Below are 18,521 nucleotides of genomic sequence, written 5' to 3'. Positions count from 1 at the left end.
TTCCATTATCCTTGTGCCTAACTGAGAGAACTAATCACAAACCCATCAACCTCCACTTTGAATGATTTGGCCTCCACAGCCATCTAAGCCAATGAATTCCACAGATTCACCGGCCTCTGTCTAAAGGAGGTGGTGTGGCCCTGCTTGGGTCACCTGCTGTAGGAAGGATGCAGAAAAGATTTACAAGGATGTTGCTAGGACTCAAGGGAATGGGTTATAGAGACAGGCTAGGAAACTGAAGGGTGATCCTACAGAGGTGTATAAAGTTGTGAGGAGCCTGGATACGCAGTGTGTTTCCCAACAAGGGAGAATCAAAAACTAGAGGAGATGGAATTAAGGTGAGAGGGAACTTGAGAGGCAACTTTTTTTTATACAGTGGGTGCTCTGTATAGCTGTCAGAGAATGTGGTCAAGGCAAATACGTTAACACTTGGAAGATAAAACAGTACAGAACAGGACAGGCCCTTCAGCCCACAATGTTAGGCTGAACTCACAGGTGTAACTCTCTGTTAATCCTCTCCTGGCTGCACTGTGCAAATCAACCACATGGTGGCAGCAATGAACTGTGACAAGACGTGAAGCCTCAAATGTCAAACCAGAAAACACTCTAAAATGGGAAGGGAGGGTGAGGGATGATGCAGGCTGAGGAGAGGGTGATTACTGTTCAGGATTGTCATACTTGCCGATTCAGAATGAAGAGTTTAATAAAATAAGAGCTTGGGTCCCTCCTATACCCTGCTTATTCCAGGTCCTCTTACTCTCTGCTTCCTATGGCTCTGATTTACTGAGCTCTCAGTTCTTGCCGTTGTGTTTCATCTCCCCTCCTCCTTCCCTGTCCAACTCTCGGCAGCCTCTAACAACTCTCCGAAGACTTCCCATTGCTCATCCCTCTTACGTATCCTCCTCTTCTGTCGCCCCACCGTTCTTGACCCAAAACCATTGGTACAGTAGCATAGTGGTTAGCACAACACTTTACGGTACCAGCAACCCTGGTTCAGTTCCTGCCACTGTCTATAAGGAGTTTGTATATTCTCGTGACCACATGGGTTTCCTCTGGGTGCTCTGGTTTCCTCCCACAGTCCAAAGACATAGCGGCCAGTAGGTTAATTGGTCATTGTAAATTGTCCATGATTAGGCATGGATTAAATTGAGGGTTGCTGCTTGTCACAGCTGTAGAGCCTATTCTGCACTAATTCTCAATAAAATTAAATAAAATAGTTGCCTCTTGACACCGGCCGTTAATAATGACTGCAATTACATCAATATGTATTTGTATGCATGTGACTAACCAATCCGCCTGCTGTTGTATTAACATTCAATGTGGAAAGTACCTTGCAGTCCATCTGCCTCTGTGGAAGGAAGCCTCTGCAAGTCTTGATGAAGGGTCACAGCCTTCCCTGGTATTGATAAACTATAATCATCGATACCTAATTCCTGGGAAGTTCATTTCCCTTCCCAGTTTCTGCCTGATCTGCTGAGTTCCTCCAACATTTTATAAGATCATAAGACATGGGAGCAGAATTAGGCCATTCGGCCGATCAAGTCTACTCCGCCATTCAATCATGGCTGACTTATTATTCCCCCCCCCACCCCCATTCTCCTGCTTTCTCTGCTTAACCCTTACTAATCAAGAACCTATTGACCTCTGCTTTCAATATACCCAATGACTTGTCCATGGCAACGAATTCCACAGATTCACCTCCCTCTGGCTGAAGAAATTCCTCCTCATCTCTGTTCTAATGGGAAGTCCTTCTATTCCGAGGCTGTTCCCTCTAGTCCATAATCCTGTGGCAGGATTTTCTACAGGTGCTATGTAAAATGAGGTTGTTGTGGTACCATCAAAGGCAGGGACATGTGACCTATCAATTATTCGGTGTGTGTTCCCGTTGATATTTCACAGATATGTTGCAGTATTTTAGTCCAACTTTAAGACTCGATTCTTTTAATATTTTCTTATGATCTGTGTAATTGGCAAGTGAGGATTTATTGCCCTTTCCCTGAGGTTTTCCCAGGGTTGGAATATCTAATTCTAGAGTGCATCAATTTAAGGTGAGGGGGTGGGCGTAGGTTCCTTCAGAATGTTATAGCCGGAGAAAGTAACGGGAATAAGCTCAGAGGCGATATCCGTGGTCAACTGCAACCAAAGGAGGACCTCAAAGGGGGGTGGGTTTCAAAGGAGATGTGTGGGGCAAGACACAGGGAGTGGTGGGTGCCTTGAATACACTGGTGGAGGCAGATATCACAGAGACAGTTAAAATGTTCTTGGAGATAGGCACGTGCAGAGGGATATTGACCATGTGTAGACAGCAGGAATTGGGTATTGATATTGGTTTATCATCAACTGAGACGCAGTGATTTTTTGTTTGCATTCAGTTCATACAGATCGTTACTACACAGTGCATTGAGGTAGAACAAAGTAACAATGCAGAATAAAGTGCAACGGCTACAGAAAGAGTTCAGTGCAGGTAAACAATAAAGTGCAAGATGATATGAGGTACATTGTGAGGTCAGGAGTCCATCTTATCGTCCAGGAGTCTGGTAACAGTGGGATAGAAACTGTCCTTGAGCTCGGTGGTTCACGCTTTCAAACTTTCATACTTCCTCCCGGATGGGAGAGGGGAGAAGAGAGGATGTTTGGGGTGGGTGGGTAGGGCGTTTGATTATGCTGACGGCTTTTACTGAGGCAACGAGACAGACAGAGTCTGTGGAGGGAAGGCTGCTTCTCGTGGCATGCTGAGCTGAATCCACAACTCTGTAATTTCTTTAGCTCAATTTGTTCAGCACAAAATCGTGGGCCAAGTTACGCAGCCTGCATTTAGAACACCCGTACACGGTGTTGAACTTCTTCAGAGAGTAAGCATGAGACAAATATAACGCCCTGGTTAAGATTTATACTGCTCTGCTGTAGGTATTTGTTTTCAGCAGTGTGTCCTGCTGGTAGAACGTTTTGGCTTTGGCTCGAGATAAGACGCCATGTTGTTTAACTTGGGAATGTCGTGTCAGCTGTTCAGGATGGTGGGATCAGGAGAAAGTTATTTCCTACCGACCGACAATTGTGCAGGAACAACATTTACACAGCATTTGCTCAGATCAAGGTTTCTTTAATCGGAACTTCACACCGCGCCCACACCCCTCTCACCGCCCCTCCCCCTCACCACCCACCCCTCTCTTTCCACCCCCTCCCTATCCCCAATCCCTCCCTCTCCTCCCCATTTCCCTCCCCACCTGTTTTCTTTTGGTTCCTCCCTCTTTGCCTCTCCCTATCTGTATTCTGCTGGTCACTGTGTTGTATCTGTGCCATTGTTTGCTCGGTGATGGTTGATGTCTGCTCTCCTTTCCTTTCCACGTGGAGGTCGCTGACTGCTGGTTCACTCTCCATTTCTCTGACAGGCTTTTCCCTCTCTGCTTCGTGAACATTTCGATCCACGACGTCTACAACCGGCAGCTACGGTTGAAACTTGCCAATGGCCGCGCCTTTTACCTCCAGCTGTACGTCCACCCGGACTGTGAGAACGAGGTTTTTGAGCGCTGGATGAAACTTGTGACCCTCCTCCACAACAATCCGGAGAACGTGTACGGCTACGAAGCCATCACTCCTGAGATCGAGTGTATCCTGGAGCAGACGAGCGTTGAGACCTTGGCCACCGAGCTCTCTGACTGGCAACTGGAAGAACCTGCCATGTCACCGGTAGGTTCAGTCTCTCTTTCAAAGGGAGACAGCGGGGTTACGGCATCACTGTTTAAGGTCAGACCTTTAGACAATAAGATATAGGAGCAGAATTAGGTCATTTGGCCCATCAAGTCTGACCACCCTGGCTGATTCTGTCAATCCCATTTCCCCACCTTCTCACTGTAATATACAGCATGGAGCACTACAGCACAGTACAGGCCATTCAGCCCACAGTGTTGTGCTGACTTTTAATCCTTCCCTCCCACAAACCCCTCTGTTTTTCTTTCATCTATTTGCCTATCTAAGAGTCTCTTAAATCTCCCTAAGGTATCTGTCTCTACAACCACCCTTTGCAACACATTCCACACACCCAACATTCTCTGTGTGCAAAAAAAAATACCTCCGACAAACTTCCTAAACTTTCCTCCGATCTTCTTAAGATTACATTCTCCTGTATTATCCATTTCCACCCTGGGGGGAAAAGTCTCTGGCTATCCAATCGATCAATGCCTCCAATCATCATGTACACCTCTATCAAGTCACCTCTTGTCTTCTTTTGCCCCAGTTTGTTCATCCTATAAGACATGCTCTCTAATCCAAGTAATGCTCAAGCCCCTTACCAGTAAAGAATCTTCCAACCTCTGCCTTAAATACACCGTTGACCTCGTTTCGTGCGGCAAAGAATTCTCCAGATTCACCACCCTTTAAGAAATTCCTCCTCACCTCTGTTCTAGAAAGATGCCCTTGTATTCTAAGGCTGTGCCCTTTGTTTCTCAACTCTACCCCTATTGGAAATATCCTCTTTCCATCCACTGTATCTGAGCCTTCCAATATTTGGTAGGTTCAAATGAGATTCCCTCTCATTCTTCTAAACTCCAGCAGGTACTGACCCAAAGGCACTCTGGAGATGATCCTCTGCACCCTCTCCAAAGCCCCCACATTCTTCTTGTCGTGGGACAACCAGAACAACAGAAAGTAATAAACGTGATCTAACAGATGCAACATAACATCTTTCCTCTTGTACTCGGTGCTTTGATCAATAAAGGCAAGGATGCGAACGCCACCGTTATCTCTGTTCTCAATTATAGCTACTTTCAGGGGAGCTACAGACTTGGGCATCAAGATCTCTCTGTACCTCAGTGCTCCTGAAGGTCTTGCCATTAACTGCATACTTTCCCCTTACTTTGCCCATGAACGTGGACAACAGTGTTGTGGATTTGTGGGGTACGATGCTGAGTTGCAGCATTTTAAGGGAATAACATCTGCTCCTGGTGGCCTTGTCTCTTAGTTCGCATGTGGTCTTCCTGATCGGTCAATCGGAAGTGGCCCCTCCAATGCGGGCTGCATTCCGAGGGGATTCTTCTGTACCGTCTCCAAAGCGCCCACACCCTTCCTATAATGGGGCGACCCGACTTAACCCCTGCTGCTACCTCTCGGTAATGTTGAACTAATGATCTCCCTCTTTCCCCACCCCACCTCCTTGCGCCAGGCCATGCGGGAGTACTACGAGACCAATCGCCCAGGCAGCGGGAAGAGTGACAAGAGCAGGAAGAGCAGGAAGAGCGAGATGAGCGAGAAGCCCGAAGACTGCAGCACAAGGACCCGGAGCAGGAGCCGGAAGAGCGACTCCGGCAAAGCGGAGGAGGCTGAGAGCACTCCAGATTTCAGCCAGGAGCAGGAGCCCTGGCCTCCCATCGAACCGTAGGTATCCCCCTTCTGGGTGCTGTAGGTTTTGTGTGTGTGTGTGTGTGTGTGTGTGTGTGTGTGGTCAGCAGTGAGTAGGGTGATAGATCAGGGTGGGTGGAGTTGGGCTCTTACTCAGAGAAAGTCCAACATCACTGTGGTACGGAGGGAGAGAAGGTGTAGATGTGGAATCGAAACAAAATTCCATCTCCTCTCTCGGAGGGAAGTGTTATTCAATAGAATGGACTAGGGCTACCGTCTCTGCCTCTGCTGAGAAGGTCTCCATTAATCCCAGCCAGACCAAATTTGCGTGGCTGTAACGTGGAAGCAGGTTCACAGGTTTGGTGAGTGAGACCGAAAACACTGACTACAAATAAGCATATTAATCATTTATTTTAAAATAGTTTTAAAAAATTGACCAACCATTTAAGTCCCTCCAAGTTACACAAACTACAGAATTAAATATTCAATAGACACTTAGTTAAAAGTGCGTGCGGAGCATACCTTCCTGACGGTTCTGCGAGGCGCCCCCTGAGAACAAAAGGAAAGAGAGTGTGAGCCTCTCGCACGTGTGTTACTCTTTATACCCGGGGTGTTTGAAACTGGACGCCAGGTGCTGTGGCGCGCAAGCCAACAATGGGAAGGGCGCCTGCGGCTTTTAAACTAACCGATCCACGAAAGCGGCTTCCGACTGGCAAGTAAGCCGCACCTCTACGCCACAGCGGCGCAGTGAGTAAATCCCTGCTTCCGAGCTCCGGGATCAATTCCAACGTCCAGCACTGTCTGTGTGGAGTTTGCACACTCACCCCGCGACCGCATGGGTTTCCCCTGGGTGCTCCGGTTTCCTCCCACACCCCAAACAGCAGTCGGACATTGCAATTCAAATTTGGATTAATACGTGGAAAAGTACAGTGAAATGTGCTCTTTGCGTTAACAACCAACACAACCGAAAGGTGTGCTGGGGGGAGCCCACAAGTGTCACCAACGTAGCACGGCCACGTTGCTCGGTAGAAATGGAATCAGCTAGGATTGTTGTAACTGGCTATTTGATGGTCAGTATCAACTCAATGAAGTGAAGGGCTTGTTTCCACTCTATCCATCTAACAGTTTTAAGAGTTGTGCAGATAACCTTCAGAATGGTTAACCTTGAATTAATATTGGTAAAATCAAATCACTGGCCAATATTGCTGTCCATATGGGCCTGACTGCGTACAAATTGACAATCTTTTTCCTACAATACAGCATTGCAAAAGTACTTCAGTGATTCTAAAAGGCTCTACGCAAACGCAGTTTTTTAAATATAGTACAGGTCCTTTGGCCATAATGTTCTGTTGACCTATTCCACCATTAATCTAATTTGTCTCTCCTGGCTGGCCCATTACTCTCTATTGTTCTTATATCCATGGACTGTATCTGTCTAAGAGCCTCTTAAGAATCCCTATTGGATCTGCCTCTACGACTAACCCCCTGCAGTACGATCAAGCATGATCTGTGAGTGTGTGTGTAAAAAAAAATCAATAATTTTACAATTTTGACATTCCCCTAAACTGTCCTCTGTTCACCTTAAAAGTACCTTTATGTATTAATACTCCAGTATTAGCCATTTGCTGCTCTGGGAAAGATTCTCTGGCTGTCCACAATCAACGCCTCCTTCACTTCAATGAGAAAAGCCCTAGCTCGCTCAACCTAACCTCATAAGTGATACAAGAGAGGAAAAAAATGAGTTAACATTTCAGGTAGATGAAATATTACCTCAGCTTCTTCCTCCACAGACGGTGCTTGATTTGCTGAGTGTTTCGAGCATATTTTATATATTTTTTTTAAATTCTAAACTCCACAGGATGGTTTTTTCTTACTAATAGTAAACGGTTCCATTTGAAAAGGCGAAGGACGGTGGGAGGGAGAGAGGCTGTGGATGGTGGTGAGGGTGGGGTGACGGAGACAGGATTCGCATGGGTTAGGATTGTGGGAGCAATGCTGATGTTCTATGGGTTCAGGATGCTAGGGCAGGGCTGGGGACCGTGTGAGAGCTACTGGCCAGAGGCAACTTCACAAAGAGAATTGCCAAAAGAAGCAGCAGGGAAATTGAAGAGGAATTCATTTACCGGGAAGACTTGTGGAGAACTGCAAAATGCAGAGGATAATAGAGGACAGTTGGAGAATGGATTAGAAACATATACTCAGTGACCACTTTATTAGGAGCACCTGTACACCTCCTGCTAATCTAATCCGCCAATCACGTGGCAGCAACTCAACGCTTAACAGCATGCAGACATGGTCAAGAGGTTCAGTTGTTGTTCAGACCAAACGTCAGAATGGGGAAGATCTATGATATTCGTGACTTTGACCTTGGAATGATTGTTGATGGTTTGAGTATAGCAGAAACTGCTGAATCCCTGGGATTCTCACACACAACAGCTCACAACTCTAGTGCAGGGCTTCTCAACCTGGGGCCCACAGACCTCTCGGTATTGGTCCATGGCATAAAAAAGGTTAGGAACCCCTGCTCTAGAGTTTACAGTTAATGCTCCAGTGAGCGGCAGTTCTGTGGGCATAAAAGCCCTGTTAATGAGAGGGATCAGAGGAGAATGGCCAGACTGGTTCAAGCTAACAGGAAGACAACATTAACTCAAATAGCCATGTGTTACAACAGTGGTGTGCAGAAAAGCATCTCTGAATCTTGAAGTGGAGGGGCTACAGCAGCAGAAGACCACAAACTTATGCTCAGTGGCCGCTTTATTGGGTAGAGGAGGTTCTAATAAAGTGGGTACAGGAGGAACCTAATAAAGTGGCTACTGAATGTCAATGGATTAGAGTTGAGGGCGTAGGGAAATGGGTGATGGTAGAAGGGTTGGCTCCAGTCAGAAAGCTCTTGGAAGAGTTTCCAAGGGTGGAAAAAGCTGCAAAATTTCCTTGTGCGCTGTTGGAATCGACCAATATTCAGTAGATCAATCGTGTAATCATCTCAACTCTCATCTGATTCCTATGGACTCAGCTTCAAGGCTTTACAATTAATTTCCTTGGTATTATTTTATATTTTTATTATTATTATTTTATTTTTTTTGTACTTGCAGTTTGTCTTTTGCACATTGGTTGTCAGTCTTTGTGTGTAGTTTTTCATTGATTCGATTGTTTTTTTTTGTTCTGTGAATGCCCGCAAGAAAATTAATCTCAGGGTTGTATGGTATATGATGACCAATGTGCAAAAGACATACGTGTCATCATCGTTATGTGCCGTATCATGTGACGTAGGCGATCATTGTCTTTCCATGACCGTGATTGTTCCTGCAAGATTTTTCAACAGAAGTGTCTTGCCCCTATTGCCTTCCTCTGGGAAGTGTCTTTACAAGATGGGTGACCCCAGCCATTATCAATGCTCTTCAGAGATTGTCTGCCCGGCGTCAGTGGTCGCATAAACAGGACTTGTGATATGCACCAGCTGCTCATCCGACCATCCACCACCTACTCCCATGGCTTTATGTGACCCTAATTGTGGGGCTAAGCAGGTGCTACACCTTGCCCAAGGGTGACCTGAAAGCTAGTGGAGGGAAGGCGTGCCTTACACCTCCTTTGGTAGAGACACAGCGCCACCCCGCCACACATATGTGTCCTTTGATAATTTACTTTGAACTTTGAGATTGTCTCCAGCCCTCCCTCTGGCTCCCCCTACTTCACATCTACATGAAGTGCTGTCGTAGGAAAGCATCATCAAAGGTCGTCAGCACCCCCCAGGCCATCCTCTTTTCTCACTGCTGCCTTCAGGTAGAAGGTACAAGAGCCTCAGGACTCACACCACCAGGTTCAAGAGCAGTCACTATCCCGCAAATATCAGGCTCTTGAACAAAAGAAGATAACTACACTCATCTATTGAAATACCCTCTCAACCAATGATCTCACTTTAAGGACTCTTTATCTTGTTATTACATGCTCTCGTTATTTATTGCTATTTATTTATATTTGTATTTGCACAGTTTGTTATCTTCTATGTTCTTGCTCTTTCGTTGATCCTGTTTACAGTTACCATTCTATAGATTTGCTGAGTATGCCCGCAGCAATAAGACTCTTGGGGTAGTATGTGGTGGCGTGTATGTAATAAGTTTTACTTTGAGCTTTGGACTTTCGCCTTGATCGCGATGGTTACAGTGTGATACAAATCACTGCATGTGCGCCATTGTCACAATTCGCTTTCCCGCTAACTGCCATCATACTTTATCCAACAGGCCTAAGAGAAAGAAGAAAACTCGAGGTATGATGTTTGGTTGGCACGGAGATCGAGCTGTTTGGGTAAAGTAAGAATGATTAAGGGGAGGGGAGAGTCCGGGACGTTAATAGGTATGTCAGAGTTGACCATGATGGTTTGACATTGAAACATGTTGCCCACCGGCGGGTTCAGTGTAAACATCTAGACACCCATCCCATTTCCAGCTAGTCTTGGCCACTATTCCTCTTTTCTCTCCTTCCCCTAAATCTTAAACCTGTTTTATGCCCTGTAAGAGACAGAAGGACAACTATGTGAAAGTACAAATCACTCTCCTTCTCCGTGGGTGCTGCAAACCCACTGAATAATTCCAGCACTTTGTGGCACTTGAGAGAACTGGGGCCCGAACAGATGCTCATGTCACCCTTCACTTGCCCTGTTTCTTCGCACCGTTAGCAGGTATCGAACCAAGTGTCCGTGATGCATCAACAGTAGGAGTTTAATCTTAACAATGCAGTTCTTTCACCCTATTGCTGGAGAGGTTTTAAATGCAGCTGAAGGAACATTTGTTAATGGATGGCCCCCTTCGCCCGCATCCAGCGAATAGATGAAATATCCATAAGACATAGGAACAGAAGTAGGCCATTCAGCCCATCGAGTCTGCTCTGCCATTCCATCATGACTGATCTATTATCCCTCTCAACCCCATTCTCCTGCCTTCTCCCTGTAATCTTTGACTCCCCGACTAATGAAGAAGCTATCAACCTCCACTTTAAATATACTCAGTGATTTTCGCCTCCACAGCCACCCATGGCAATCAAATCCACAGATTCACTACTCTCTGGCTAAAGAAATTTCTCCTCATCTCTGTTCTTAATGGACATCCCTCTAGTCTTGAGACCCTCCCGTTCTGGACTCACTCACTATACGAGACATCCGCTCTATCCAGACCTTTCAAAATTTGGTAGGCTTCAATGAGATTCCCCCTCTTCCCCCACCCCCCCCAACTCATTCTTCTAAACTGCAGCAAGTACAGGCCCAGAACCATCAAACACTCCTCAACTGTTAACCCTTTCAATTCATGGAATCATTCTCGTGACCCTCCTCTGGAACCTCTCCAATGCCAGCATATCTTTTCTCAGATAAGAGGCCAAAAACTGTTCCCAATACTCCAACTGCAGCCTGACCAATGCCTTAAAAAACCTCAGAATTACATTTTTGCTTTTGTATTCTAATCCCCTCGAAATGAATGCTAACATTGCATTTGGCTTCCTGCAAGTTAACCTTTAGGGAATCCTGCACAAGGATTCCTAAGCCCCTTTGCACCTTTGATTTTTAATTTTCTCCCCATTTAGAAAATAGTCTATATCTTTATTCCTTCTACCAAAGTGCATGGCCATACACTTCCCTACACTGTATTCAATCTATCACTTCTTTGCTCATTCTCCTAATCTGTCTGTGTCCTCCTGTAGATTCCCTACTTCCTCAACACTATCTGCCCCTCCACCTATCTTTGTATCATCCGCAAACTTGGCCACAAAGCCATCAATTCCGTCATCCAAATCATTGACATATAACAGAAAAGGCAGCCACTCTTAGCCTCCAATCTTCTATCCATGTTAGTATCTCTCCTGTAATACCTTGGGCTCTTGTTATGCAGCCTCATGTGCAGCACATTGTCAAAGGCCTTCTGAAAATCCAAGTAAACAACATCCACTGACTCTCCTTTGTCTATTGTGCTTGTTATTTCCTCAAATAATTCCAAAAAGATTTCCCCTTAAGGAAACCATGCTGACTTTGGCCTTAAGGAAACCATGATTTTTATCATGTGACTCCAAGTACCCTGAAACCTCATTCTTTATAATGGACTCCAACTTCTTCCCAACCATGGAAGTCAGGCTAACTGCCCTACAATTTGCTTTCTTCTGTCTCCCTCGCTTTTTCAGTAGGTCAGTAGGTACATTTAATGTCAAAGAAATGTATACAATATACATCCTGAAATTCCTTTTCTTTGCAAACATCCACGAAAACAGAGGAGTGCCCCAAAGAATGAATGACAGTTAAATGTTAGAACCCCGAAGTCCCTCCACCAACTCTCCCTACCAGGCACAAGCAGCAGCAAGGCCACAGCACACCCTCCCCACCAGCAAAAAGCATTTGCGCCCTCAACCGAGCATTCAGGCATGCAGCAAAGCATCAATAAAGACATAGACTTGCAGTACCCCAAAGACTACTCGTTCACCCGGTAATTCGACATACCACAGGCATTCTCTCTCTCCCTAATAAAGGAAAAAGAGGTGTCCCTGTTTCGCAGTGAGAGGGGAAACATAACAAACAACTCACTGATTTATGATGTTAAAAGTCCGTTGCGTCGCTTTTTCCGAGCTCTGTGCCCGGAGATTTGGCCCCAGAAAGACTCGGGTCTCTGGACACAGCCCGCAGCGGCTAACTCGCTGCTGCCGATGTTCCGTGTTCTCCCGCGGTGTCAGGGGCACCGGCCTTGAATCAGCCCGTCTCCAGAGCCACGAAAATCCGGCACCCTGAAGGCACGCTAGTCTTCCAGGGCAGGTCCTTGGGATATCAAAAAGCGCCGGTCGTGAGGCCCTGAGAGCAGGTTTCATTCCCGCAAGATCCAGAGTCAGAGTGTAACTCCAGGTCAGGGTCTTCAAAAGAACCTTGAAAAGGAAAAAAAAAGGAGATATCAAAGGTAGAAATAGGGCTATTTCTGAAGATGGAAGCAAAGGAGTTGCTGTTTAGTGCCATCTTAACTTGGCTCGGCCCCCCCTTAAAGCGAGGAGTGACATTTGCAATTTTCCAGTCCTCCAGAACCATTTCAGAACTTAGTGATCCTTGTAAGCTCATTACTAATGCCTCCACAATCTCTTCAGCCACCTCTTTCAGAACCCTGGGTTAGTCCATCTGGTTCAGGTGACTTTTCTACCTTGACCTTCCAGCTTCCCAAGCATCATCTCCTTAGATACACTCACTTCTGTCCTGTGACACTCTTCGCATTTCTGGTGTACTGTTAGTGTCTTCCACAGTGAAGGCTGGTGCAAAATTTGTGCACCATTTCTTTGTCCCCATTACCACATCTCCAGCATCATTTTCCAGCGGTCCAGTATCCACTCTTGCCTTTCCTTTACTCTTTATGCAGTTATTTGAATAAAAACATATGTGTCCTCTTATATTTTATCAGCTAGTTTCCCTTCATATTTAATCTGTTCGCTCTTTATGGCTCTTTGGTTGCCATTGGTCTTTAAAACTTTACAAATCCTCTAACTGCCCACTAATTATTGCTATATTGTATGCCCTCTGTTTTGCTTATATGTTGTCTTTGACATCACGTGTCAACAACAGTTGCCTGAGCCTCCCTTTAGAATGTTTCTTCATCTTTGAGATGTTTCTTACCTTCAGAATTGGCCCCAAAACTCCAGCTATTACTGTTCAGTCATCTTCCCTGATGGTGTTTCCTTCCAGTTAACTTTGGCCAGCTCCTTTCTCATGCCTTTACTTCACTGTAGTACTGACACATTTGACTTTATCATCTCCTGTCTCAAACTGCAGGATGAATTCAATCACATTACGATCACTATCTGCTTCGGGTTCCTTTACCTTAAGCTCCCTAATCAAATTTGGTTCATTATACAACATCTACAAAGTAATCCAGAAGTGCCTTTCCTCTAGTGGGCTCAACCACAAGAAGCTCCTAAAAAGCCATCTCATAAGCATTTTACAAATTCCCTTTCTTGAGATCCAGCACCAACCTGATTTTCCCAATCTACCACCAGGTTACAATCCCCCATTACTATCGTAACATTGCCTTTTTGACGTGCCTTTTCTATCTCCCATTGTAATGGGAGATTCCAGTCCCATTGAAGGACTGGAAAATCGCAAATGTCACTCCTCTCTTTAAGGAGGGACAGAGTGAAGGGAGGGAGGAGAAGATGGCAGCGCGATGCAGCGCGCGCAGCTCTCCAGTGAAATAAAAACATAGAAACATAGAAAATAGGTGCAGGAGTAGGCCATTCAGCCCTTCAAGCCTGCATCGCCGTTTATTATGATCATGGCTGATCATCCAACTCAGAACCCCACCCCAGCCTTCCCTCCATACCCCCTGATCCCCGTAGCCACAACGGCCATATCTAACTCCTTCTTAAATATAGCCAATGAACTGGCCTCAACTGTTTCCTGTGGCAGAGAATTCCACAGATTCACCACTCTCTGTGTGAAGAAGTTTTTCCTAATCTCGGTCCTAAAAGGCTTCCCCTTTATCCTCAAACTGTGGCCCCTTGTTCTGGACTTCCCCAACATCGGGAACAATCTTCCTGCATCTAGCCTGTCCAATCCCTTTAGGATTTTATACGTTTCAATCAGATCCCCCCTCAATCTTCTAAATTCCAACGAGTATAAACCCAGTTCATCCAGTCTTTCTTCATATGAAAGTCCTGCCATCCCAGGAATCAATCTGGTGAACCTTCTTTGTACTCCCTCTATAGCAAGGATGTCTTTCCTCAGATTAGGGGACCAAAACTGCACACAATACTCCAGGTGTGGTCTCACCAAGGCCTTGTACAACTGCAGGAGTACCTCCCTGCTCCTGTATTCGAATCCTCTCGCTATAAATGCCAGCGTACCATTCGCCTTTTTCACCACCTGCTGTACCTGCATGCCCACTTTCAATGACTGGTGTACAATGACACCCAGGTCTCGTTGCACCTCCCCTTTTCCTAATCGGCCACCATTCAGATAATAATCTGATTTCCTATTTTTGCCACCAAAGTGGATAACTTCACATTTATCCACATTAAATTGCATCTGCCATGAGTTTGCCCACTCACCCAACCTATCCAAGTCACTCTGCATCCTCTTAGCATCCTCCTCACAGCTAACACTGCCACCCAGCTTCGTGTCATCTGCAAACTTGGAGATGCTGCATTTAATTCCCTCATCCAAGTCATTAATATATATTGTAAACAACTGGGGTCCCAGCACTGAGCCTTGCGGTACCCCACTAGTCACCGCCTGCCATTCTGAAAAAGTCCCATTTATTCCCACTCTTTGCTTCCTGTCTGCTAACCAATTCTCCATCCACATCAATACCTTACCCCCAATACCGTGTGCTTTAAGTTTGCACACTAATCTCCTTTGTGGGACCTTGTCAAAAGCCTTTTGAAAATCCAAATATACCACATCCACTGGTTCTCCCCTATCCACTCTACTGGTTACATCCTCAAAAAATTCTATGAGATTCGTCAGACATGATTTTCCTTTCACAAATCCATGCTGACTTTGTCCGATGATTTCACCGCTTTCCAAATGTGCTGTTATCACATCTTTGATAACTGACTCCAGCAGTTTCCCCACCACCGACGTTAGGCTAACCGGTCTATAATCCCCGGTTTCTCTCTCCCTCCTTTTTTAAAAAGTGGGGTTACATTAGCCACCCTCCAATCCTCAGGAACTAGTCCAGTATCTAACGAGTTTTGAAAAATTATCACTAATGCATCCACTATTTCTTGGGCTACTTCCTTAAGCACTCTAGGATGCAGACCATCTGGCCCTGGGGATTTATCTGCCTTCAATCCCTTCAATTTACCTAACACCACTTCCCTACTAACATGTATTTCGCTCAGTTCCTCCATCTCACTGGACCCTCTGTCCCCTACTATTTCTGGAAGATTATTTATGTCCTCCTTAGTGAAGACAGAACCAAAGTAACTATTCAATTGGTCTGCCATGTCCTTGCTCCCCATAATCAATTCACCTGTTTCTGTCTGCAGGGGACCTACATTTGTCTTTACCAGTCTTTTCCTTTTTACATATCTATAAAAGCTTTTACAGTCCGTTTTTATGTTCCCTGCCAGTTTTCTCTCATAATCTTTTCTCCCCTTCCTAATTAAGCCCTTTGTCCTCCTCTGCTGAACTCTGAATTTCTCCCAGTCCTCAGGTGAGCCACTTTCTCTGGCTAATTTGTATGCTTCTTCTTTGGAATTGATACTATCCCTAATTTCTCTTGTCAGCCACGGGTGCACTACCTTCCTTGATTTATTCTTTTGCCAAACTGGGATGAACAATTGTTGTAGTTCGTCCATGCAACCTTTAAATGCTTGCCATTGCATATCCACCCTCAATCCTTTAAGTGTCATTTGCCAGTCTATCTTAGCTAATTCACGTCTCATACCTTCAAGGTTACCCCTCTTTAAGTTCAGAACCTTTGTTTCTGAATTAACTATGTCACTCTCCATCTTAATGAAGAATTCCACCATATTATGGTCACTCTTACCCAAGGGACCTCTCACGACAAGATCGCTAATTAACCCTTCCTCATTGTTCAAAACCCAGTCCAGAATAGCCTGCTCTCTAGTTGGTAAGTGATATCGTGTTTGTAAATAGGACGCCGTGCACAATTCTGATTTGATGGAGACAGACGCGAGAAGCAGAGGAACATCTGGAGAAATTTCTGAAATGCCAGGTTCACTGCTGCTGCTACTGTGCAATCGACAATCTCCGGAGGGAAGGCCCCAAACTCCCCGACTTTGCCTGCTGCTGGTGACCGAGGCTGAGGTCGAAGCATTCGGCAGAGATGGTGCTCGGTACTCGGTGTCGGAGGACTGATCAGAGCTTGAAGTTTTCGGACGACTCAGAGTCGGACTGTGGTCGGGCATGGCAAGGAGAGTTTTCTCCCTTCTCCCGTCTGCGTGAGATGTGGGACTTTCGGGAGACTTTGAACTTTTTTACTGTGCCATGGCCTGTTCTTCATCAAGTTATGGTATTGTTGCACTGTTGTAACTATATGTTATAATTAGGTGTTTTTTGTTAGTTTTTCAGTCTTGGTCTGTCCTGTGTTTCTGTGATATCACACCAGAGGAATATTGTATCATTTCTTAATGCATGCATTACTAAATGACAATAAAAGAGGACTGCGTGTCCTCATAATCTAATTTAATTTGTAGCCAACATCCTGGCTACTATTTGGAGGACTGTATATAACTCCCATCAGGGTTGTTTTATCCTTGCAGTTTCTTAACTTTACCCGCAAGGATTCTGCATTTTCTGATCCTATGTCACTCACTCTTTCTAAGGATTTGATTTAATTTTTTACCAATAGAGGTACCCCATCTGCCTGTTCCTTTGATACAATGTGTATCCTTGGGTGTTAAGCTCCTAATTCTGTTCTTCTTTCAGCCATGACTCATTGATGCCCACAACGTCGTATCTGCAAATCTCTAATTGAGCTACAAGATCATCTACCTTATTCTGTATACTGCATGCATTCCAATATAACACTTCAGTCCTGTATTCATCACCCTTTTTGCTTTTGCCCCCATGTTACAGTTCAACTTATCCCACTGACAGCAATTTTGCCCTATCATTTGCCTGTCCTTCCTCACAATCTCACTACATACTGCACCTAAATGTATAGATGCCCCATCCTTAGCCATATCACTCCCATTCCCATCCACCTGCCAAATTAGTTTAAACCTTCCTGAACTGCTCTAGTAAACCTGCCCGCAAGGGTATTGGTCCCCCTTAGGCTCAAGTTTAACCCGTTCTTTTTGTATAGGTCATACCTTCCCCAGAAGAGATCCCAATGATCCCAAAATATGAAACTCTCCCCCCTGCACCAATATACCTTTCTTGCACTTCCCTCATTTCCTGCAGAAAGTGTAGCCATTGCTGCTGTGCTGTTCTTCCTTCTAGTGTCCCTTTCCATTCAACTTTCGCCGGATCCCCCCTCATCTCATTGTAATTTCTTTTATTCCACTGAAATACCGACACATTGGAATTTAGTTTCTCCTCAAATTTCAATGTGAACTCAATCGTATTGTGATCACTGTTCCCTCAGGGTTCCTTAACCTTAAGGTATCTTATCACCTCCGGATCATTGCACAACACCCAATCCAGCACAGCCGATCCCCTAGTGGGCTCAACAACAAGCTGTTCTAAAAACACTCCCTTAGACATTCTACAATTTCTCTCTCGTGAGGTCCAGTACTGGCCTGGTTTTCCCAATCCACTTTCATGTTAAAATCCCCAACGATTATCATGGCGTTGCCCTTCTGATGTGCCTTCTCTATCTCCTGCTGTAATTTGTAATCCACATCTTGGCTGCTTTTTGGAGGCCTGTCTACAACTGCCTTTGGGGTCCTTTTAGCCTTGCCATTTCTTAACTCAACCCATAGAGACTCTACTCCTTCTGATCTTATGTCATTTCTTTCTGATGATTTAATATTATTTTTTATACACAGGGCCAACCATCCCCTCTGCATACTAACTTATCTTTCCGATAAACCATATAGCCTTGGACGTTCAGTTCCTAATGGCAGCCATTCTTTAGCCAAGTTTCAGAGGTGGCCACAACGTCATACTTGCCAATCTTTAGCTGAGATTCAAGATTGTCCATTTTGTTTCTTATGCCATGTGCATTCGAATATAACACTTACAGTCCAGTATTTACCATGACCTCCGGCTGCACACCTTCCCCCTTTAGAATTTATGATGATCATTCTGTAGGAACAGGCAGAGCCCATTTGGCCCTCAGACATATTCTACCGTCCAACGGGAAAACAGCCCAGTCTGAAACGTAACAGATTTCTCTGTTTCACCCTGCTCTCGCGTGGACCATTTCTGATACTTCTCTTCGTTTTAGCACATACAACATAGAACATCACAGCACAGTAAAGGCCCTTCAGTCCATGATGTTGTGCTGACCGTTTAACCTCTAAGATCACTCTAACCCTTCCTCTTACATAGCCCCCATTTTCCTATCATCCATGTGCCTACCTAAGAGTCTCTTAAATGCTTCTGAAGTATTTGCCTCGACCACCACCCTTGATGGTGCATTCCACACCCCCACCATTCTTCATGTTTTTAAAAATAGAACTTACCACTGACGTCTCCCCCCCCCCCCCCAATACATTAATATAATCACTTTAAAATTCTGCCCCTTGTATTTGCCATTTCTGGGCTA

At 45.2% G+C, this 18,521-nt stretch overlaps 1 protein-coding gene across 1 annotated transcript in view; it reads left to right on the top strand.

The window, feature by feature from the left end:
* LOC134353509 (golgin subfamily A member 6-like protein 22) overlaps positions 1-18,521 on the top strand; it is a 52,985-nt gene that overhangs the window by 28,221 nt on the left and 6,243 nt on the right. The window contains exons 4-6 of the mRNA XM_063061506.1: positions 3,390-3,687; positions 5,159-5,370; positions 9,573-9,598. Of these exons, the coding sequence (XP_062917576.1) occupies positions 3,390-3,687; positions 5,159-5,370; positions 9,573-9,598 (536 nt within the window). The remainder of the gene's footprint in view (positions 1-3,389; positions 3,688-5,158; positions 5,371-9,572; positions 9,599-18,521) is intronic.

Source organism: Mobula hypostoma, chromosome 11 (assembly GCF_963921235.1).
Source record: "Mobula hypostoma chromosome 11, sMobHyp1.1, whole genome shotgun sequence".
NCBI lineage: Eukaryota > Metazoa > Chordata > Chondrichthyes > Myliobatiformes > Myliobatidae > Mobula > Mobula hypostoma.
This window is presented reverse-complemented; position numbering and strand designations above follow the sequence as displayed.